The sequence below is a fragment of the Siphateles boraxobius genome, unplaced genomic scaffold, assembly GCF_051911475.1.
Source record: "Siphateles boraxobius isolate OS27281-9 unplaced genomic scaffold, OSU_SipBor_1 1, whole genome shotgun sequence".
NCBI classification, from domain to species: Eukaryota; Metazoa; Chordata; class Actinopteri; order Cypriniformes; family Leuciscidae; genus Siphateles; species Siphateles boraxobius.
Window position 1 is genome coordinate 31351862 of NW_027508699.1, and position 25113 is coordinate 31376974.

General features: G+C 40.3%; 1 protein-coding gene across 4 annotated transcripts in view; it reads right to left on the bottom strand.

The window, feature by feature from the left end:
* Nucleotides 1-3639: 3639 nt before the first annotated feature.
* epha4a (eph receptor A4a) overlaps nt 3640-25113 on the bottom strand; it is a 41647-nt gene continuing 20173 nt past the window's right edge. Inside the window, exons 5-19 of one of the 4 annotated variants that reach the window (XM_077233391.1) lie at nt 23850-24005; nt 17864-18199; nt 16447-16571; nt 15225-15384; nt 14695-14806; nt 12515-12573; nt 12016-12129; nt 11674-11859; nt 8439-8500; nt 8121-8330; nt 7585-7761; nt 7289-7482; nt 6323-6481; nt 5078-5960; nt 3640-4711 (exon numbers count right to left, since the gene is read on the bottom strand). In XM_077233391.1, the coding sequence (XP_077089506.1) occupies nt 5846-5960; nt 6323-6481; nt 7289-7482; nt 7585-7761; nt 8121-8330; nt 8439-8500; nt 11674-11859; nt 12016-12129; nt 12515-12573; nt 14695-14806; nt 15225-15384; nt 16447-16571; nt 17864-18199; nt 23850-24005 (2165 nt within the window). In that variant the 3' untranslated portion in view covers nt 3640-4711; nt 5078-5845. Of the gene's footprint in view, nt 4718-5077; nt 5961-6318; nt 6482-7288; nt 7483-7584; nt 7762-8120; nt 8331-8438; nt 8501-11673; nt 11860-12015; nt 12130-12514; nt 12574-14694; nt 14807-15224; nt 15385-16446; nt 16572-17863; nt 18200-23849; nt 24006-25113 lie in introns of those variants that run through there. The other 3 variants (XM_077233401.1, XM_077233409.1, XM_077233419.1) reach the window with 3 other exon arrangements.

A 25113-nucleotide genomic window follows, 5' to 3' on the forward strand; every position in this document is an offset into this window, starting at 1 on the left:
GAAAGTCAACAGCCTCAATCGTTGATTGATATTTACCCAATATTTCTGCATTCTACAGTACTTATGTATACTAAAAATATTGTGCTGTTAGCTTAGCAACATGCTAACAGCAAACACTGGACCCTTTTGTGTGAGTGTGATGACATATTTCTGCAAAAATTAAGATAAGCCTGGCCAAGTGTTATATTTTCTATTTTTTTGTGTGAATAAACATCTGCAACACTATACCCTGGTAAATTACAAAAAAAAAAAATTATACAAAGAAAATAGCACTTCTGCAATTGGGTTTCTAATACAGCAGCTGAGGGAATTATTGTAAATTTTACATCTTTCTCTCCCCTGGCTGCCGTAATTCGTCTCTCTATATTATTTTCTTTTGGAAAGTCGTGGAAATGCAATAGTGATTGTTTTTCTTTTGCTGTTGGAGCAATTGGGAATGCAAGTAATATTTTGTGTGCTCTCCCATGTACAGAAATGTACCCTGCTAAAGTTCTTTAAGTTACAAACCTGGTAATGTGAAAAAGGTCCATTAGAATCAACTTTGAGTTCCTAAGGCCTATTCAAGTTATGTGCAGAGTTGCTGTTTATGTAGACTGTCCCAATCCCAAATCAGTCACTTTTGAGGCTCCATTTCATTTAGTATGCTGCCTAGGTAGAAGACAGACAGGAATCTTACTAGGATTTGAAAAAGTGATCCTAGAGAAAGCTTGGACAAATCAATCATAAATCCTTGAAAGTGGCAAATGAAGAGTAAAAGTAGAGAAAAATGAGCAATGAAAACATTCACTACATATGACGTTATGACAGAAGTGGAGAGACAGTGGGAAAGGAAAATAAATTGAAGATTTTAATTGCATTGAACCCCCTCTGCTCTCTCTGTCTAACTCTCTCTCTCCATTAGTTGTGTGGTTCCGGTAAAAGCCTGTGGGTGAGTATGACACTGTTAAGCAAACCTCATTACCTTTGTCATCTCTTTCTCATTAATCATGCAGGGCTGTATGAAGCTCACCACAGCATGTGCACACAGCCAAAGTCAATCACTCACACTTATACACCTCACATATTAATAGGCATGAAATGTCGATAATGTATTAAACGTAATCCAGCATCAAGAAATAAGTTAAAATCAGCTTCATTCATTTAGGGAGGATGCGCAAAGGTCACATTTGTAATGTCTGCACTGCAAAAGTGTTTGCTCAATTAGTATAATTTGCCTTGTTTTCCAGCACAAATATCAAATAATCATTAAACAAATACATTGAGACACACAATTGTGTAAAATTAAGACTTCATTTGAGAAGATAAATTTTATGTTTAAAATGTTTTTTGTTTTTTTTTGTCTGTTTGGTAAATGTTTTTTCCCCTTGTTTTAGACATACACCTCACACAATTCTGAGTCTACTTTCTCCTAAATAATTTTACATCTCATTTAGTAAATATATCTTGTTTAAAATATGTTAACCATAAAACAAAAAATACAAAATTAAGAAAATGATTTATGCTGTGGGACCAAATTGACAATATTCCTTAATGATTTAACTCTTGTTCTTCTGTCCCCTTTTATGTAAATAAGTAAATATAATAGAATTAACTTTTTTTGTTCTGATCTGATTCTGAATTATGTGTCCTGAAATGCCATCTTGATCTAGAGCTAAAGAGATTCCTTTAGTTCGGAGGGAGGTCAGAACAACGGTCTTCAGACACACCAGGACGACTGTTTGTATAGGGATTAATGGACCTGAGGTCTTGTACATCTTAAGGCTGATTATGGAAATGTAGAAATGCAGAAGTTCCCACCAACCATTTGTCAAGAGCTGAAAAGATCTGTTTTACTTCACTTATTTAACATTCGGTCATTGGCCATATAACCCCAACAGCCTTGGTCAATATGGGTTTTATAATATGGGTTGCCTCCTCCAATCTTAAAAAAAAAAAAAAAAAAGATAAGCACATTTTTGTATTTTACCTTGAGTGAAAAAATCTGCCAGAGCCACAGTAAAAAAAATAATTAATTAAAATGCGGGATACTAAAATGCTATAAAAAAAGAAAAAAAAAGAAAACAAGACAAAAACAGCATTTTTTTGCAGTGAACATTTGGTGACATCCTTGCTTAAAGCAACTCAAGACATTTTCCATGCTCGTCTGGGATAGGGAAAGATAAAAGCAAGGGAATGAATTCATTTGCTGCTGCCGTTCCAGATTTCAAATGTTAATCTTTTCCTTGCTAAACTTATTTCTACTTTCTTGCTTTTTTTTAAATCCATGTGCTGGAAGTTGCTGAAAAGAAATGATAAAGTGGCTATTGAAAAAGACTGATATCTAGCTGATAAAAGACGCCAGCACTACAATACACAGAGATCTCGCAGAATACAGATATAGGACTCATATAAATGTAAGACCTGGCTTATATCCTGATGGTCCAGATTGTACTGTTCCAGGGTTTAAGGATTTAAAACATGGATTCAGGGTTGATTTTGTAGAGCATAACTATCTCAGACTGCAGTTGTAAGCCGTTTCTGTGTCCTCGGACACACTCTATCCTTCACCACCCTCTTAGAGTCTAAGTCCTGTTCCTGTTAAACCTCATCAAGAACTATCAAAACACTCTAGTTCCTGTTCCCTCTCTCTCTCTCTGCTCTCATCCTGCAGGAATGCCGTTTCTCTTCCTCATTACATATCAACCAGATTCAGGCTGGTGAGTCTTTCCTGAGCAAAGTGTAATTCCTTTTTAAAAACTTTTTCTTTTTGCTCCATCCTTTCTTTTTTTCCAGGGTGACGGGCGTCTAAATACATGCATAATGAATGCATCTCTCATTAGAATGATTGTCAGAGGAAAAACATTGCTTGGCTCACGGCAGGGTTTTCTGGGATTCTAAAATTACGTTTTCTCCTCGTTTTTTCCCTCCCTCCTTTATTTATCAAAGGCTTTCCACAATCAGCCCTCATCGCGACTGGGACGGCTGTGGGAAACAGATGTTTACTGATTAAGCAGGCGTACCGTGCCAAAGCGGCGGTATTACGGCCCATTCAAAGTGTAGAAAGGACAGGAAAAAAAAAAAAGTTTAAAGAAAAAAAAATGGGGGGAAAAAAAAGAAAAGCTGACGAAACGCAGACACTCATGGGCAGCCCCCTCTTCTGCCGCTGCTTCAACCATAATACGGTTTGATTGTTGAAATTGTTCTTCGGGGGAGAATTTTCTCATTTTTTTCCTCTTATTTTTGATATGCTTTTAATGTGTTGGTTATCCGTGCCAAGATGCTTTTACTCCCAATCAGCGTTTACACAAACACTCACTTCAAGCTCGAGCTGAAAGAGACGAGGAGAGGAATGATGGGTGAAAAGAAGAAGAAAAAAATCAAAATAATCTGAATGCTACTGGCAAGACCGGCAAACCTGTTTATACCACCACATTCGACCATTTCATTTCAACTGTGGCCAAAATGTAATAGAAATATGTGACCAGCATTGGAGCCAACTGTCCGCTCTCACCCTCGGCTGCCACTTTATGTGGCTATAAACACGGGATCCATTTCTATCCGTGTGAGAATACCTCATCAGACCCCTCTTCCAAATACCTTTCCAGCAATCCGTTTTGGAGAATTAGTGGAATTAGCCACATAAATCACTTTAGACATTAATAACAATGCACTTGGCAATCATTTATTTCTCTCATAGCTCTATTTTACAATTTACAAACTAGATAAAAAAGACCATAAATAAATGACGTTTCATGTACCTAAATTCATCAAATAAAAAAATGGAAGAGAGGGAAAATGTTAACACAATTGTGCACAACCTTAAACCTAAAATGTCTAGATCATCTGGGCAAAAATGTGAATTGTTAGTGTTCTTTCGGAATAAACTACATTAGGACACTTGGCACGGTACATTCTATTGAATTTCTCTCCTCTCACATTCATTGCATATTCCAAAGAGGTCCTAAACAGGTAAGGAGGGAATATCGAAAAATGAAACAGGAAGAAAGCAAAGTCAAAAGCATTTCATACGAGAATGCGTCACATTAACAAGAAATCTCTCAGATTGGAAGGATGAATGTGGTTGACGTGAAACAGCACACTTGAATGTTATGTTTTTTTCCCTTTTTTATAAACATTCCTGTAATAAGTTTATTTTAGGTACAAATAGCGTGCCTCTTCTTGTAGTCCGCATTCAGACCATTCGAGTAAGCATTGAAATAGTTTCATTTGAGTCAAAGGACCCAAATAAATGTGGCGTGTTTTTTTTTAGTTACAATCTTCAGCATTGGTAAAAAGAGAAGAACAGCAGTGACTTAGTGTATATAGCAAACAACTCCAGTATGTAGGTCTCCAGAGAGCAGCCACAAAGTTCTGCAGTCTTAGCACACATCATGTGCCCTTGTCCTTTGTGTAGGCGCCTCAAAACAAACTGTCATCCTTCAAAGAAAAAAGCAACACGCTGAAGTGAGAACGGAGAGTTTTTCCTGTCAAGAGTGAGACCAAATGAAAATGTTCATTATATCGCTCATCGAATCTCTGAGGAGACAACCGAAGGGCCCTAAACCGCTCCTCGGTTGTTTGTCATGTTTTCAGTCTCCAGTCGTGGAAGCATTCAGCATTTGCTGGAAATCATGGGAACTGAAGTCCTTTGTCCCGGTGTCAAGTAAATGTAGTTATTGAAACCGCAATGGATGCGAGGATATCGCTGCGGAGCAGATGTGTGAAGGTGACTCTGGAGCTAGAGAGAGAGAGAGAAAAAGAAAATGATTATGATTCAGGGATTCAAAGCGCGTCCTGTAAACAGACCAGAACACACAAACGCAGCATTAATTGAAGTAATCCACAGAGTATGGAAATTGAAATTGCTCTGTTTGCTCTGTTGCTGGGGAGTCTGGGAAAAACACATTTTACATCGTTGGCGCTGTTTTCATTTTGAGCTCATCCCATCAAACAGCACCAATATATATATATATATCCCTTGTGTTCATCGGTACTGGTTCTAATCCCAACTAATGAGCGGATAAATAACTGTAGGGGACAGAGAGGAAGTAGAGCAGATCCCATAAACATTGGGTAGGACTTGTTACTTTGTGCTTACCTTAGCTCAGCTCTGATGGAACTTCCAGTAAGGGAGACATGTGTTGATTTCACGGCCCGCCGAAGGTCTCCGGAGACAGAGAGGCGAGGAGAGAGAGGGCACTTATGGAGCAGGGAAAACCATGGAGACCGAGGTGGAGAGAGAAAGATGTAAACTGAGGGCCGATTTTTCTATTCCGACCCAGGCCAAGCAGAGCGGTGTGGAGAATTGCGGAGTGGAGACAGATATTCCATTCTGAGGGTGGGGAGACCTGGAGACCTTCCAGAACTGGTCTTCCATTGTGGACGTTTGGAAGATGAATGCCTCTGTGAAATCCCCGGAAAAAAAACGGTAAAGTGTGCATAAAATCTCTATCTCCGGCGTCTCCATTTCGTGTGTTAAATTCCCGCCAGGTGCCGCTGACTCAAGCAACCATGAAATGGCAAAAATCCAGTACTATTTATACATTTACTTACAGGCACATACATAAAAAAAATCAAATCAATGAACAGAGAAACTTCTTCGTAGTTTCACTGAAATTAAAAGTTTCCTACAATCATATCCAGAGCATCAATACAGCGCGGGACGATCCTCTTGACACGGCTGCGGGGATGGCATTATTGAAAGAAAAGTGCTGTATCGTTCCTCTGAAATAGTTTTCTGTTTTTATTTTTTCCCCCAAAATTTAATTTAAAGTGCATGGATGAGGTAAATGGATTTTCTTAGAACCAAAATAAAAAAAGAAGTCCAAAAGTATGTTTCGAGTTTGTGTGTTCTGACCCCATGGGTTCAGACAGGAACCATCCTGTCTTGCATTTGTTGCATCTGGGACAGCATTCCCTGCACGCTGTTGAGGATCTTATCCTGATGTGCGGCAGAGGAGATCCCTATCCTCGCCATGTCTCTGTTCCAATGAAACACAAGACAGAGCTGATGAGAACATGTTTAATTTTCTCTCTGCAAACTCTTTTATTTTTTTGTCCCTCTCTCCTCATTTGCTTTTAACATGAAATCTAAGAACTTGATCCTGGCTGAACATTTGAATGCCAAAGTAGAAGTTCTCAATGCTTCGTTGGCATTTACAAGAGTTTTGCACGGACATGTGACTACTGAACCCATACGTCAGGACCGTGTATCCCTGAGCGCTGATTTAAGAGCTGGGTTTCTTTCCCTTGTATTAGTCAAAAGTATGCCCGAAGCCAACATACACACATCACACATCTCCTAACACCTTAATAGTGCCCATTATTTGGTCACGTGACTCACTCTTGTGTCATGTGGACCACAGCCTCTGGGGTGGTGTAGCCAGCAGCAGTGAAGTTGTCTCTGTAACGTTCCATGTTGATGGCCTGCAGCCAATCTGCAACTGAACCCAGGGTAGATGTGAATTCTGGGCTGCTGGGCTCCAGGAGGGTGGTGTTGGGTCTAGAAAAAGAGAAAAGACTTAGTTAGGAGCCCCAAGAGCTTGGGCTGGCTATGTGTTACCCACTTTCAACAACGTATGAAAGAACTATAAAAGACGTTATTGCTGTGAGCATCACTTCATTGGAACACGTTTATATAACACTGCCAGTCATGCGTTTAACATGCACTTATTTGCCACAGCTGAAAACACATTTACAGCAATATAATCACTGGAGACTGGACCCAAAAACATGACCTATATGAGAAGCGGCATGCCCATTCAAACTGAGCAAAAATTTTGAGCCAAGTGGATTTTAAAATGAAATTATTATTATAATGAAATAACACTACTAACAATAATAATTGAAAGCAACTTCCAAAAAACTAATTAGACATAAACATTTTACATCAAACTTTAAATATTTATACCAGATATGTAAAACTCTCTCAAAAAATATTGACATATTTCTGTCAAAATAATTAATTTAATAACAAATACAACTTATATTATTTAAAACAAATATATTTTGGAAGCTGCATTCCAAAAATTCACCGAAGCACTGAAACCCTATTGTAAGTGTAAGGATTTTTTTTAAAATTATGATAAAATACAGCTTCCAAAAAAATAAAATCAATTATACAAATTATCATAATAATTCATATATAATAATTATTGCAACTTCTAAAAAGTGTTTTTTTAACAAACAAAAACGGATACAGAAACATCTCAGACATGAAAAGAAGTGCACCAGGACTGTGACTGGTGCACCCTCGAAAAATAGGTGCATGTTGCCCTTTGTCTTATGTGACAGAGATTTTATTTATTACCTGGCTATCTCTCCTCCCTTCCTTTTCAGGCTGTTGGGGTTGCGGATGAGTTTGTCCAGCATGTTGACAATTTGGCTGAACTTTGGCCTTTCAGCACGCTCTTTCTGCCAACAATCCAGCATCAACTGGTGCAAAGAAACTGGACAGTCCATGGGTGGAGGCAGCCTATAGCCTTCCTCAATTGCCTTTATCACCTGAGACAGAGAAGGATTCAAATGGGAAGTTAAACACAACAGCGGAAAATTTAAACATTTAAGCACTAAATCAACCTCGTCCATTACTTATAAAACACTTACATCCTGGTTACTCATGTCCCAGTATGGCCGTTCTCCGTATGACATCACTTCCCACATGACGATGCCGTAACTCCACACGTCGGAGGCGGAAGTGAACTTTCTGTATGTAATGGCTTCAGGGGCGGTCCAGCGAATAGGAATCTTGCCTCCCTGTGATTGATAGGTTCCTGTTATTTCCTTTCAAAAGAAATAGCAAACACATGCATCGAGGTTAATCACACACACGCATGCACACACACACACACACACACACACACACACACACACACACACACACACACACACACACACACACACACACACACACACACACACACACACACACACACACACACACACACACACACACATGCTTTGCACTCAATATTGGGGTTAGTTTGCTAATTTCTATACTACTTGAAAAGTTACAGCACTTCCTGTAAGAACAACCACATACATGCGGGTTAAATGTTGAAGATAAGGGGTTAAAAAGCTTGTGTTAGGGCTGCAAACACAAGTACAAACAAATGAGTTTCAAACGTCGGTGTCAGACTTACCCTGGTAGTGTAAGCAGCATCTGGGTCTTCCTCCAAAACTCGAGACATGCCAAAGTCGGACACTTTGCACACCAGGTTACTGTTCACCAGGATGTTCCGTGCCGCCAGGTCACGGTGGACGTAGCTCATGTCAGACAGATACTTCATTCCTGAAGCAATACCACGCAGGATGCCCACCAGCTGAATTACTGTAAACCGCCCATCGTTCTTCTATGGAAGGAATAACATTCATAGTTAAAAGATGTTTAAGCCAATACAGTACTAAACAACTGCAGGGTCAAAATGATGTGCTTGAAAAAACTCACAAACAAAACCCACCCTGAGAAAAGCATCAAGGGATCCGTTCTCCATGTACTCAGTGATGATCATAACTGGCTTACCTGCGCAGAGAAAAAAAAAAAAAGATTTGAATAAATGAACTAAAAATAAAATTACATTTTATAGCATGCAAGTGAAAAGTGTCAGTAAAGAGATTTATAAATAATCAGAGTTTCCACTCAAATATTAAGCACCACTGCTGTTCTCACCATTGATAATAAGTTTCTTGAGCACCATATTATGTGCCATTATGTGACACTGAAGACTGAAGTAATGATGCTGACAATTCAACTTTACAATTATAATTACGTTTCAAAATATATTAAAATAGAAAACTAAATTATTTTTGATCAAATAAATGCAGCCTTGTGTGCTTAAGGGACTTATTTCAAAAACATTTACAGACCCAAAACTTTTGAACGGTAGTGTATATCTATGTTAAATATTTGGATACATTTAATTAGCTTAATCTTAATCTTCACTTTAGTTTCCAAGTTGGCAATCTGATTTCTGTTCAGAAAGCAACATTAAAGCCAGTGGTTCCTTTGTAGCTACATAATAGCACCTGATTGGATGCAGTTTGCCCTACTCAGAACCAATAAGAGTTGGTAAATCTGGGTACTGAACCAATTATCTGCTTAAATCACCTATCTTCAAGAGAGAGAAAAAAAACAATCAAATAGTGATTCAAAACTCAAAGTAGATCAAAATGCTGAGAAAAATGCAGAGATTTTATATTTTGTTTGTAGTCGTATGCACTCAAGGCACACATCAGCACATTTGAATGCCACTTCCCAATCAAGCCCTAAAGTGTTAGTTCGCAAGCCCCTCCTTTCTCACACTCCCCCCTCTCTTCCTCTTCGCTCCTGTTTGAGACTGGGATTTCTGTGTGGGTTTGTTTACTGAATGCTGCCGTTGCTGGAGGCTATCAGGACTGGATTCCCACATTACCTGCCAGTCAGTACAGAGACAAGGCAATGCTATAGCAACGCAAGCCCCTCTCATGGAGCCAAAAGGATGGAGTGCAGGGGCTTCACAATAGAGGACAATGGCACACGCACACACACCTACACAGAGCCGCTCACAAACGCATACACACGCACACACTTCACCTCAGAGGAATCATTGCAGTGTTCTAGCGGTGCCTTCATTATGCAAATACAATCTTGCATTTAATGCCAGCGCATAAAAGACAGCACCCACCAAGCCCGTCTGTGAAAGCTTTCTGCAGAGACGGCTGGCATCATGTTTCTCTCCTGCTCCCAGAGGCTTAGGGGCATTTTGTCTTTATTTATTTAGGACAATTTCTACATCATTAGTAATTTATTTAACAGGTTTAATTGGCCCAGTTGGAGGCGTAGGCTACAAGAGAGGGCTGCCATAGTCTGTTTGTAATAACAGTTTTCCTGAAGACACTACTTCTGCCATGCTAAGGATCATGGGAGAAGGGCTGCTAATAATAAACAGCTCTCTAACGCTTCACACTAAGCTGGCTCTGCAACACCAGCCCTGTTATAGGAAAAGTTCTGATCACATTGTACAGTATCATGATTTTCCTAGTTTTTCATCTCAAACCATCCTAAAAAATGTAAAATAAAATTAAATAAAATTAAAATTTGGTCAAGTTAATGTACTTGCTCGGTAAACAAACTCAATAAAAATAGCAATTGGCTCTTTTAACAGAAAGGTGTACTTCCATTCCAAGAGTTGAGTGTAACAATTTCCCCCATTTATTTTTCCACGAGTAGTTTCTCTCCTGGTCCATATAATGCTTCTGTCTTGCTCTATGTGTCACTTCTGTTCTCTTTCTCTGTGTGCAACCCATCTGTTGGCATTGTCTTAACCAATACATCAGAGAGGATGGGGATTTGCCAGGGCTGTCTGGAGAAAAGATGTGACTCAGTGGGATTGTGGGATTATTACATGTCTGCAAAAGCCCCTGCATATGAATTCAGCTCTCTTCCATGCAGTCTACCAAAACAAACTAAAAAAAACAACAAAAAAACATCTTCATCTTTGTGTTTCTCTAGAGCTCTCGAGCTGCCAGACAGCACAAGAGCCATCAGCGTGAGAAGACACTAAGGGTGTTCTTCAGTCCAGCTGTCAAATGCAAAGCCATCAAATGCAAATCAGAGCTCCATGCGCGTGCACGCGTAGACACACACACACACACACGCGTACACACACACACGCGTACACACACACACGCGTACACACACACACACACACACACACACACACACACACACACACACACACACACACACACACACACACACACACACACACACACACACACACACACACACACACACACACACACACACCAGGTCCTCTTCATATTTGTTATGCACAGTGAGGGCCGGCCATAACTACACTCTAGAGGTTTCTTAAACACACATATGAGAGAGTCAACTTTCAATCAATAATGAGTTATTAAAAGGTTTGATGTCAGGTCTGCCAGTCAGCCAAGATTCCGCTCTGGTAGTGGGAAGGGTGCATTACAAAAGACAGGGTTGATTTATCATCAAATCGGGGAACGGGGAGTGCGTCATTCCTTCAGCATGGTTCCAAAAGGCATTTAAGATGCAAACAGGAGGCAGGCATCAACAGTAAAAATATTTGAAACAAAGTGGACCAATGCTTAGGCAAAGACTTCAGATGGCTAAAACTCAAAGCAAAAGTCGAAAAACATAAAGAAATGAAAACCATCAGCTCTACAGCAGAGCTTCGGTGGGTGGCCAAATAAGCTGAAAACACAGCAAACAAAAATTTGCTTTACAAGTATTTTTGTCTTGTTTTTATGTAAAAAATATGTAAACATCCCTTTCGCCCTTGTGAGAAGCTCAATTGCATAAGATTTTTTTTTCCCATTATATATTTTAGAATTTATTTTTTTCATTGCAAAGTATAAATCTAACAGAATTTAAGGAGGTTCATGCTTAAAACAAGAAAAATTTGTATTTCATTTATTTGAGAAAAATTTAAATATATTATTTAAAAAACATTAGAAGATATAGATATTTCTGTTGCACAACACTACAAAAATCATCATGCATCACTTTGTAAAAAGACTTTTCATGAAAGATGGCTGTAGGCAGTGAAGCACAGCCTTGAATCAACAAGGTCACGATGTGCAAAAGATATGCAAAACCAGAACAAATCTGTCTGAAAGGATGTGGTCAAAGAAGTAAATGAGTAGCTTGTTCACATTATAAAGCCTCAAAGGACTCACATTTAGTGACGACTCCCTCCAGTCGGATGATGTTGGGGTGGTCAAACTGACCCATGATGCTGGCCTCGCTCAGAAAGTCCCGCCTTTGCTTGTCAGTGTATCCTGCTTTGAGGGTTTTTATGGCCACACAGATCTCACGCTTTCCAGGCATTTTGAGACGGCCACTGCACACCTCCCCGAATTCTCCTTTAAATGGAAAAACCAGGCTTGAATCAAAAATGTAAGCGGTACATAATGACCCATGAGATATCTTTGGAACGGTGGGCTAACATTTCACTGTAACAGTCGAGCTACACTTAGTCTGAGACACACGGAAAGGAAAACAGCAGGTCGTTTGCTCACCAATGCCGATGACCTTTTCAATCTTGATGCAGGAGGCGTCAATTTCTTTAGCGAATTCACGGACTGCTTGGTTGGGGTCCTCGTAGGTGAAGGGGTCCACATAGATCCGAACCCCTGTGGATAAACGAATAGAGGTGCCTACATGTTAGGAGGTTGAGAGAAGAGGAGGGGAGGATAGCTGGCAGACAGACAACATGATAAATATACAACATCTGTTTTCTATCTTCCTTGTCTTGTTGGCTTCTGTCTGTCCTCCACCACACTGAGAACATACAAACATACAAACCTTCTCTTCTCCTATACAACCTTATTTCCCCCCTTTAACTTATTTGATACATATATCTTTGAGAATGTGTATTTCTCTCTGGAACACTATCGGCGTTGTATTCCTATAGGTAGACGTGGATCAGCTGATGCGAGCTTGACTAACGTGACCTGCCATAACTGACACTACGTTTAATGTATGTGCTTTTTTTTTTTTATGTGGCCACTGCATTACCTGGATGTAAATGTCTCTCCTCATCAGAATCCTGTTTGGCTTTGCTGTATTTGCTTCTCCTGTTGTTAACACACAGAGATGAGAGAGATTTTAATCAACAGAAGAAGAAAAAAAAACAATCAAAAATCTCATTGGTTTCTTTCAAACAGGAATTAATTCTTTGAGACAGTAGTTCTGCATATAGGTTATTAGAAACTTTAATGTGAATATACCTGATATTGTCAGATACTAAGGCATTTTAGGATACAAATCTGAGATTTATAACAAGAGACATAACTGAGCTCGCTAAGTCTCCTGAAATATGAAACAATCCCTTTTTTTTGAGAAATCACCTGAAACATTTTTACAAAAATTACACACATACTAACTGTCATATGTGTGAGACACGGTGGGCCAGTCAATGTAGTAGTTGACTACTTCATTTAGGTCATTTTGAAAGACCTCAAACGTTTTCCATGAAAGTGGGGCTGTAAAAATCTGTAAAGCCAATGAGGCTGCACAGAGTGAGAGGGAGAGCCTACATCATCAAAGCAGAAAGAAGGTTTGTTCATGAACCAACTCCACTGGCCTCTCATCTTAAAATAATTTAGAGATTGACAGATAAAGAGCAAACAGCAATGAGGTAGAGAGAATGACAGATGAGTAAACACAAACTCCTCAAGTAGCCAAAATCGCAACAAAATTCCATTTAAAACCACCCCACCCCCTCTTCTAAAAACATCACTCTCAGCCTGTCCACAATGACATAAACGATCTAGAATGTGCCACCTTCAAAGTTACCATTTCACCCAATCACCTGCTGACCCCTTAGGGTCAACCACTGACCCCTCTACATGGGAGCAGGGGGCAAAACAGATAACAACCCCGCCCAGGACATTGCCCTAACCCAAGACTCCCTGCTGGGGATGGGGTCACCTGTCTGTATATAGAAAGGGGGGCTCATCCAGGAATGCAGAACTGCTGTTATTGTTTTTCTAGTGCGTTCTGGGGCTGACAAAGAATCTCAAGGTTTGGGGCTACTGAAGGAATAAAAGGTTAGAGGGAGGGAGAGGGGCATATCCACAGGTAGAACAGGAGGAAAGGGCCAGGCTTTAACGCTTGAGTGCTCCACAGAAGCTAGAAATAGCTATGCCTGCAGGGGGCTATGCCTTCGTTGGAGGAGGCCCTGTCATCATCGCGAGCAGCCAGTACACGTTTATTTTAGGAACAAGGAGATTATCAGGTGAGCTATCCAAGAACAGAAGCAATAAACCTCAGAGCTTTGTGCGGAGCTGTAACCCCCCTTCTTTGCCTCCATGATCGAGCGATTGGTTTCCCCTCGAGGTAGAGAGGAGCAGGCCAAAGGTGAGAGCTACTCGCGAGGTGTAGGCTTGTCTTCCACTGATGGGCTCCACTGAGGAAGTGCTTAATGGCTGCTTGGCCAAAACAAAAGCCCCATTCATTAGCTCAAATTGTTAGTTTTACCCTGAATGAGGGTGATGGCTCTCTTTCGGCTACTTTGAGGATGTGAAGATGATTATCTCAGCTGATAATGATACGTTGTCAACCACTGCAAGAATAGACAGCCTAACCTCAGTCTTGAGAAACTCAGATCGGACACAAAAGGAGGAGGCCTTCAGAAAGGGAAACGTAGCTGATGATAACCGTGATGGAGTAAGAGCTTAGCTGGCTGAGAGTTTGGCAAGAAAAAGTTGTTTGATTAAGGTAAAGCAAACATGACATTTCACGCGTGGGAGTATGACAGTTGCTCTGATTGAGTACGGTACACAGACGCACATACGCCGTCCTGCCGTGCGTCTCAGCTCCCTTGGGAATGGTACGTGTTCCCTACGGATTCCGACACACATGGCACAGAGACCCGTAGCAGCACAGCGGAGACTAATCAGGCAGAGCTGCCAACGGCCTGTCACAATACCACTAGCTACACCACAGGGAAAAAAAAGAGCGAGAATACGGGAAAGAGAAGGTGGAAGAGCCGTGAGAACCAGACTGATGGACAGGTAGAGAGAGGGGAAGACAGCAGGAGAACAACAGATAGAAAGACTGATTCAGGATGACAGACAGGGTGAGGGAGAGGTGACGGAGATGCCCACAGGGACAGGGGGAGAGATGGAGGAATGCTTCCTGTTTCAGAAAATATCTGTGAGACGCCTGACACCCAGTTGGGATTGGTAGCTTACCTGCGGCTGATGATGAAGACTCCGATGAAGATGAGTAACAGAATCACGCTGCCAATCACAGACACCAACAGCACGGTGGAGTTAGCACCATCTCCGATGATGGGAGAGGGCACTAAGAGGAAAAAACAACATTAAAGTTAATCTCAAATGTATAATTCTCATTTAAAGTGTCAGATTAAATTTGTCAGCCATTTTGAATTCTTATTGAAGAGCCTAGTTTCATCAGGGAGCAACAAATCTAGTTTCTTTTAAACTGCTGAAACAACCTAGTATCAAAGCTCAAAAACATTCCAGTCGTTACAGAGTTTGCTTTAAAGTGTTTTTAAAAATACCAGAGACTTTGTAGTGAGCAAACAAAGAAACTATCGTAAAGAAAAGGAAAACATACACATAGGCTATAATTATGTTACTTTAGAGAAATAGTTTCCGGATGAATGGGTGATCCACCCTAAAAATTAACACGACTCTCTAATTGTGGAAACAAAGACTTGCTATTGTCGGCTCGGTAACACACAAACATGGAAACCTACCTGAGTTGGTCATGAACTCGAAAGGGGCACTGAAGTCTCCGTAGCCAGCGGCGGTACGGGCACGCACATGAAATACATAGGAGGTGAGCGGGCTCAGGCCTTTGATCTCGGCACTTCGGGATGTGGTCTTCATTATGCGATAGCTGCGCTCATTTTGATCCTGATTGGATGAGAGAAAAAGGAAACAACAGTTGAACCAACTTGTGGGATTGGTCATTAGGATTGTTTTATTTAGAATCAAACCCTGATAAAACAAAACGGAAGACGGATTTGTCTAAGGTCTGACACAGAAACTACAGCCAGGCTTTTGTAGGGAAAACCGCAGCCTTGTTGTACAAAAACAAGGCTGCCATCTTTGTTTTCGCTCGCTCCCTTGGGTGTAACCTGAATTTGCTTGTTCAAAATTCCCCCGTTTCATCACTACATCCAAACCACTTAAACAATGTCGAGTTTTATCCAAAACAAGCAAAGGAACTAAGTTTAATTATTTTTTTTCAATGTCCCCTAATGTTTGGCTTATAATTGTTGGATCACGAAACAAGAACCTTTGTGTCTTGGTCTTATGTGTGTGTGTGTGTCAGAGTGTGTTTGCAATGGAAAACATCAGCGTGCAAGGGAAAGGAATCTGACCACTGCTGCAATCTGTAATCAGTCAGCCAGAGGAAGACACAGCAGGAGCAGAGAGAGGAGAACACTGTTATCCTCTCTCTATTCCAACGGCCCACATGCTCCACCCTAGATCTGTCTATCCACCCCATGCTATTCTGACCTGTTGGTTCACCAGACTCCTGCTGCGAGTGTGAGTGAGTCTGGTCTGGCCTTGAATAAAATGCAGCTCTCTGGTTTTGATGTACAGTACCTGACATCATAATGCTCATGTAAAGGACTTAAATGAAGGCTTCACATTGACTGCTACACCTTAAACTGTGGTTTCAAAGCAGCATATTTCCCATTTGTTGTCCCTGAGTATGTGACAAGGCCTAATCCTGAACTACATTTCCAAAAGTACATCCCTAATCTCATGCTGTCAAGCAACCTCTCAAAAAGACCATCTTAAACCACCATGGATTGCAAAACCAAAATCAACCAGCATTATTTTTTTTTGGTGAAGCTGGTTGACCAAGATTTCTGGTCATGAAGCTTCATTGAGCTGTACACCAACATCCAAAACACAACATATGCTGTTAAATTTTGGAATCTACTTTCCCATGAATCATCTCACCTTCTCGTAGTACTTGACCTCGTACTCAAGAATGACTCCGTTGGGTCTCTCGGGTTGTTGCCATGCCAAAGACACAGCGTGTCTAGTGATGTCCTTGGCCTGGATGGTGGTAACTGGAGAGGGAGCTGGAATAAGAGAAAATCACAAAGAGAAAAAGCTTAGTGTTGCTAGGAGCACCGACCACCTAGCTGTTTCAGAGAAACATAAACATGATAGTGCCATAGAGCAATGAAAAGGTATGAGATTGGAGATATTTATGCTGTCAAACTGAGGAAACCAGAAAAACAACTAAACGCTGGAAGCTACACAAGTTAGCATCTGACACTACAGATTACAGCTTCACAACTCCCAGAAAAAGGTTGGTTTACCAAAGTGATGCACCCATTATATCATCATCATTAAGAATCCACTCTGAGAATAAGGCAAGTGCTTCTGATTCTTTTCCTGCTCTCATAATTGCACTTTGCTACTTCAGAAGGTCCATTGATGTAGTCATCTAGGGTGCACATACTTATCTGTAATCTTTAGGGTTTTATCAATGACACTACAGTTGTCAAAGGGGAATTTAAGCCAGATCCTGAGACGATTATGGCCTAGTTTCTCCACACAGATGAAAATTATAATCAGAAACAGATCAGCGTTTATTATGTATCTTCTATTAACTTAATATTTACATTTCCTGTCGAAAATCAGGAAAACGTTGCTATACAGTTCTCAGTGGGTGCAAGAGAAATGTTATATGGTTACTAGCGTAATACTAATATTGACCTTAGCAAGCACCAGTAGAGAAAAGCAGATCTGGCTTCAGTGCTGTAGGGCAATATCTGCTCAGAACCCCGATATATGGGGTCATAAAAGCTAAAAACAGACGGTCAAGAGTGAAGGTCTGTTTGAAGAGTGTTCTGTACAGGTGTGATGGCTATTACAATCAAAGTTCACCAAAACAATGATGGTGAGAAAGACACTTGGAAGACCCCAATCCTGGGGGCCCTACACACACAGTCCCAAAAGCCAGACAAAAAGGCACTTCCTGTCTCACGCTTTCTCAAGAACCCGAAATTAAACACCTTGTAAAAGTTAACAGTCCACTCAACGCAAACAAATGTGAACAGCCAACAAATGCATTTATGTGCAATTTGACCCGACACGCGGTTTAATGTCATAAAAATCCATTCTGACAGACACAGGCAAGAGGTAATTAGAAATTTCTCTGTGGTGATATAAGACAGAGCACTTTCACAGACGAGAAGCTGATTACGGAGTTGATGACAATGTTCAGTGTTAGACTGTGGTGACAAATTCAACACATCAGCTTGTGACCAGATCATATGACGACATCATCCTGGTATTTAATGAAATCATAATAGTGGGAATATCATATTTAACAATCATTTGCCAACATAAACCATACACTTACCTGCTTGGTTAGTGGTAACCGTCACAGACACCGCCTGTTCAGGTCCAGGACTCTGCTTGGAGACCCCATTGACGGCCCATATCTCAAAGGTGTAGTTAGTGTGAGCTTGCAGGTCGTTTATGGACACCCGAGTTGTGCGTAGGCCCAGCTGCTGAGGGGAAAAATGGATGGCGTTGCCGCAGGGCTGACAGCGTTGGCCGTCCGAGCTGCACCGCTTGCATATGACATTATAAGCAAGGTCCTGCCTGCCACCGGAGGATGCTGGAGTCGTCCACTCCAGATTCACGGAGGTCTCATTCACATTGGAAATAAGGTGCTGAGGAGCTGATGGGGGCTCTACGAAAAGACAATTTTGGAAAAATAAACAGTTAAGAGATTCTATGACAAAATAAGCACATGATTTATGTTTCATTTTTGCTACAGTGATGTCTGGAAGTTTTGGAACAAACAAAACAGGATTATGACTGTGGCAGAGATTGATCTCAAAATACACCCTTGGCAAGGGAATCTTCAATGGAAAGCAAATACACACCCGCACACAAACACACCCTTTTATTGCCACTGCAGGCAGATGATGTTACAGGCTATGACGGATACGAGTCTGTTTGTGTGCTTGTGTGTATTGGCGCTGGTTTTCTCTGTGGTGTTTTCATAAACCAGGCGCTGCTAATTACATTTATGACAAACCAGCACCACAGGCGATGCAGTCCTAGCTGCGCAAAAGGAAATACACTTAACCCGCGAGAAAGAGAGAGAGAGAAAGAAAGAGAGAAAGAAAGAGAGAGAATGATTACATCTCCATAATTGAGCAACTTGCTGATAGGGATCTGATAAATGCTAATTTGGTCGCCCTCGCTGCCATCTCTGACAGGCTATAGCAAAGCAATGACTTTCTGGTCATAAATATGGTTTTCTAAATCAGCAGTCTCAGGTTGACATTCTCATAAAATCTGCCTGGAGGAACTTTTTATTGCTCAGGAGTTGCTCTTTTATTGCTCAGTAGACTTAATTGAGTCCGCAGGTATATTCAAGTATTAGAGGTTTCTCCTAAAATTCCTGAGGAGAAATAAACATAGAAAGAAGTGTGACAATTTAAAAAAATTATAATTTCGTTTAGAGAAAACTGGATGAGAAATATTTGAGTTCAGATTGAAATTTCAAGACTTCGGTAGCTTGACAATTTTGAGCCAAATTTTACATTAGCCGCATTAGGTAAATAATTAAAAGGATAATAAAGTGCAGTAAATGGTAAAAACTATTTGCGCTACAAACCAGTATGTTTATTATTACGATAATACATTAAACAATCAAGATAACAAATACCAGTCTGCCATTTCAAGCAGCATAACAGACTTTTTTTGTACAACTAAAATAACTGGTAGTAGAGAACACCAAAAGCCTTGTACATTAGAATTACAAATGGATGCACTTGCCTGTTGTTAAAAATAAGGTGAATTGGCATTAAATATAGGGTCTCATTTTAATTTCATTGCTCTCAAGGAAAAACAATTGAAATATTAAAGCTAAAGTGTGTCTCCTCATCTCACACTGGCTGGACAAGCAGGCATTCCCGCCTCCAACTCGCACCACTGGTTAAGCCAAAGTCGGCATATTTAGCTGGGATAGACAAGACTACTTTAACTAGAAAGAAAAAAATGAATCCCTTCACTCTTTAAAATATCTCGTTTGAGATTTTTCATTCCTGTGGGTGGTCTCGTGTACCATACATTCAACATTAAACACAGAGAAGTGAGGGAAGAAGACAAACATTCAAACAGGATGTTTTTCATTATCCTTCCTCGAGATCTCCCCATATGGCAAAAGCCATTTTCAAATATCTCCATATCCTCCAAATCAGTTAAACACATTTCAAACACATATCTGACACAGGTCTGGATTAGATTGAATTCCTCCTTGCTGAGCTTTAAGTGTAAATGGTCTTTAAACTCTGTTTAACCTGTATTAAGTATGTGGCTGCTGTACCCACCCAGCAGACTGGGGTGAACCGAGCGCGCTCCCACGGTGCCTCGGTGCCACACGCTCCGTGATTGACAGGAGCTGATTAAGTCGACTGGCTTCGCTGCATTTTAATACGATAAGGTGAGAGAGAGGCTCAGCTCGGCAAGCGTAATGGGGTCGTTTCTCTCGCGCCTTTTCGCTGTCTGTCTCCCCACTTTCTCGCATTTCGCTTTTTTCCCTCCCTTGCTACCTAGCGCCTTTTTATCTCATTTTTTGAATGTGCCTTTTAGTGCATTGGCTGTTGAGTATGTGACGGCTGCTTCTGGGTGAACGACAGACGGTGATATGAAAGAGAGCTCCAATTAGAAAGAGGCTAGAGAAAGGAGATAGAAGCGAGAAAGACAATCCGATACGTAAAATGGACGCCCGATAGGTGCATGAGATGCCACCACCCCCCACCCCCGCCCCCCAACCTGCCGCCCCTGATCATTCAGATCTGGAAAACCTATTAAATCTGACACCATGAACACATCTGGCCTGGGTGCCTCTCTGCCCCTTTCCCAGAGATCTTTAATATGTTTATCAAGTACGGCTTTTTAGATCACCCCGGCCTAAGCATGTGTGCCTGCAAAAACAAGAGTGATTCGTATGTGAGAAAGAACGTATGTGTGTCATGAACGGTTTGACGTGTGTTCGGGTTTTTTTTTTACGATTAACCCTGTCGCCTTGGCTCAAAGCTGTGCCGCGTCAACTGTGCTGGTCTCTATTTAAGCAGAACACTGTTATCAAGTCTATGACTCACCTCAGGGTCTGACACACATATCTATCTTTACTCATCATGACAGGGCTCCTCCCAACTCACTGCTACACACATTTTCAGTCTGTCACAAAACTTTTTGATAAGACAATGCAGGAATAAAAGACGCAAAATAACATCCGCTGCAATTAAACGTCCAATAATTTGTCACTGTCAAGCTCTTTTTTTGTCCTTAACTTTGGTAAGCAGCCTTTAGGAAAGCAGCTCCAATGGTGTGTGAAGTGAACAGCTGCAGTCTGATACAAGTCCAGGCGGTGCTGGTTCTCCTGAGTGATATGTGCTTCCTCAGTTCAAAAACCCTGACCTGGTCTAATGATTGCTCATGTCCAGGGCGGTTTGTTTACGTCTGTGTTTTTAGTCTCACACAGCCAGACTTTTGACTACAAGCATAATCTGGTTCATGTTACAGTTTATTCTGACCAAGAACAGCACACTTAGACAGAAAGAGACCATAACTGAATTGTAAACTGACCCTGTGACATTAAAATGTGGGTCATTATGAAATGGAGTGTCTTTAATTTTTTTTTACTTTCTACTAGGTATTTTAAATTAACTCAAATTTAGCATGTTTTTATGTTTTAAAAATTCAAAATTATTCAGATTAAAAAAAGTCCAACTGAAATTGTCTGATTTTTGCAAAGCCGGAATAACAGAACCGAATATTTGTCTGAGACTACTGTTCAGAAGTGTGGGGTTAGTATGATTTTTTTTTGGGGGGGAAATAAATTAATATTTTTATTCAGCAAGAATGCCTTAAAGCAACACTATGTCGTTTTTGCGGGTTTTGCTCTCGGGGTCCCCCTAATGTTGGGAAACAGTATTGTCTTCTACTACTGTCGTAAAATCTGTCATGGTTACACCAGGCGATACACGTGTGCATTTGTTGACAAGCCGATACTGTCTTGAGTTCACGCAGGCAGACCGCCAGTGTTGCGTGTGAAATGTCTTCATCCCAGGTACATTGGCATATATTTCAGCATGTCATATGAATATAATTTCATGGTTTTTATTTTTTTCAAACGTCAAAACATCGCGTAGCTCACGTTTACAAGCCAGCATCATTATAGTAGCCTATTGTCTACTGTTTTAACGGATATGCTAATTCAATTCAATAATAGCCATATATCATTAATATTATAATATCAAGCTACCATAGATGAATCTGCAAATTTGAAAATCGATTTGCATTATAGCCTGAGGCAAGACACTTTCAGCGGAAAAATAAATAAACAAAAATGATTATCAGCCTGCAGACATTGGGATAGTTATCCTGAAAGATTATTTATTATAACCATCGTAAACTAGCATGTTAGTGTAGCTACCAGATTGATAATTCACTACTCTACTAGCATTACTTGATTCATGAAGATAAATGGAGGACCAGATTGATTTCGTAACATGGCCAGGCCATGTTATTTAGCCTTTTACATTTCGCGCGGTAGTCAGCTCCCTGACTCTCTGATTTATTTATAAATTTATAAACACTTTATAGATGACTGACTGCTGCGCTTGTGAGAGGGTGCATGTTACTGAAAGAACGAGCATAGAGAGAGAGAGACGGTCGCGCGCGCCCACACTCTCACCGTCTTCAAACTGTCTTGCTCTCCCTCCAATAGTGATCCTCGTCCGGTCTTTTAATTTGTCACTCTCCCTTTTTCTTCTTTTAGTCTCCTCTGACAAAACCTTTGCCTACTTCCTTTTAGTTGTTGCTTCGGTCATGACAACAACATACAGACTGGTATCAAACGCTAGTTGGGAAGTTGGGGTGGTGGGGGAAGTGACGTATGCCGTAAAGCAGTCGAATTTTGTAGGGTTCTTTTGTGCTCGGGTTACTGCCCGATATCCGAAGTTACATAGTGCCAGTAAAAGCGATACAGACACTGTCAGGCTACGGCAGACGTGTCATTCAACCTATTGTAAGTCGATGTACTCAAGGGTCTTGGAAATATATAATGAAGGTTGAAAAACGACATAGTGTTGCTTTAAATTGATCAAAAGTGATAGTAAAAATTATCAAAAATGACAGGAAATATGAAAATGTATAAAAGTTACAAAAGATTTCTATTTCAAATAAATGCTGTTTATTTTCATTACATTTTGCAATATATTAAATAATAAATGCTAATCAACAGTATTACGACGCCCCATGAAGCTTTGCGCGAATTATGGGTGTAACTTCCGTTAAGCTGTAAACAATAAGTGAAAGGCTCGCTCTATGAACGCAATAGGTTAAAAAGGTGTCACAATGAGATGACATTAATCTACTCACCCTTCAACCCTCGAACATTAAAGGGAAATTTAAAAGTGTAAAAGCATCAACAAGGTACTTTAAACAGACCAAATAACCCTAAAAGCGCAAGTCTTTGGTTAAATAAAAAAAAAAATTATGATTTTTCCTTAATCAAAAATGTTCATTAACTTCAGCATAACGTGCTACTATTTTAAAGTAATTTCCGTCATTTTGACAGATTATAAATTGCATTTACCTGTGAAAACAAACCTGGAACAGACGTGAGGATTTTGAGGAGCATAACGAGAGATTCTTCATGCATTCCAGTGAATTATTAATGGAATATATCGTAAATTAAATTCGTGAGAACAGACCACAAATGTGCAGTATATGTTGTCCTTTTTCATACATTTACAGCGGATTGCAAAGGGAAAAAAAGAAAATAATCATGAGGAAAAGAAAGCAGCGACTGAAAAGAGCTCTTTGCCATAGATGTTCTTGTTATAAAATGTCACGTTAAAATACCAAGTATAACGTTATTCTCATGATGTCTGAAAATAAATCACGCTAAATCCAGTCAAAACTGACGGATCAGCTTTATTTGTAGGACAACCTTATGATTTGAAATGATTCGTTTCAGCCTTTTTGAATGGAAGTTCCCCAAACCGGAAGTGCCATAATTCAAAACGAAGTTAGGTCGTCAGGAATAAGGTGGATATATTAAAATAGAAAACAGTTATTTATAATTTGTGTATGTCAGTTGTTTTTGCTGCATTTTTGTTCAAATAATGCATAAGAGTCAAAGAGACTTCTTTCAAAAACATTTAAAAATCTTACCAACCCCAAACTTTTGAAAAGTAGTGTATAATCGGACTACAATTGGCAATGAATGCAAGCCTGAAAGACAGAAGTGATGCACAATGTGTATATTAATCGGTCTGTGAGTCTGTGTGAACCAAAATCAAAGTAAATGCACTTACGTGTGCAGGGCATAGAGGCAGGGTCCGTCTCGGACCTGAAAAAGCCTTTGTCACAGGCACAGGAAGTGGATCCCTCCCTCACAGAGTAACTGTGGAGGGGACACTTGAAGCAGCTGTCGTCTGTAGCCAGTGCTCTGTGGTAACCGATCTTGCAGGCTGCAAAGAGAAAGAAAGAGGGATACATTTTAGACATTAATGATCATAAACTATTCAACATATCCTGCTATATCTCATAGTTTGTGATAAAACACCATAGTCTTTAACCTCCAGCAATCATAAAGACACCCTATCTGTGTATGTTTATGTCAGGCCTGTGAAAGACACTGTAAGGGAGTGGTGTGGAATGTCTGAATGACAGACAGCAGTGCACGGCTTTATGACACTCTAATGAAGAGAGGAAGTGATACCAGAGGAATGCACTGTCATTAATCCTAACACCCAAGCCAAGCCCTCTCTCTCTCTCTCTCTCTCTCTCTCTCTCTCTCTCTCTCTCTCTCTCTCTCTCTCTCTCTCTCGCTCACGCTCAGCATTTGTTCTCTAGCTCTGTTTTCTCTTTCAATCTCTCTTTTCAAGTTTGTCCGCTTTCTTTTATTCCTCGTCCATTTTTATCCTCCCTCTAGCTTTATTCTTTTCTTCCTTTGTTTGTTTGTCTTTCTACTTCCTTCTTTTTTTTTCCCTGTTGCTCCTAATATGCCACACACACACACACACACACACAAACACAGCATAATTTCCTATTTATGGTGACAGAGACAAAGGAATGCTTTGAGGTCTTTTATTGACTTTTTTCCCTCTACAAAGCCATCGATACCCGCAGAAGTACAGATAGCATATGAACAAGAATAAAGCCGCACAACTTATGACATTTATCTAAGAGTTTATTGATCCGTAGATAGTGTGCAGATGTGTTTCCCTAAAAGGCCCTATCAATGTAAACGCTCTGTACAGAATATTACAAATCATAATGCCTTTAGCGATAATCATAAATGCTCTTAGCAAAGCATTATGGGAAAGAAACACAAGGCTTTTATATGGCAAATAGGACAAACAAGCTTTCGTGTGTCGAGAGGATGGGCATTAAAGGGCAGTCAGACTGGGCTTTGTGTGCCATTCACTTACATTCATATAAATGCGAACAAATGTGAAGATTATTTGCCTTTCAGAAGGTACAAAAGTTTGTGTTTGGTGAACTCTGACCAGCAAGTTGACAATGCAAAAATATGTTAGACCAACAGAGGTTATAAAGATCAATGATTGGCCCCTT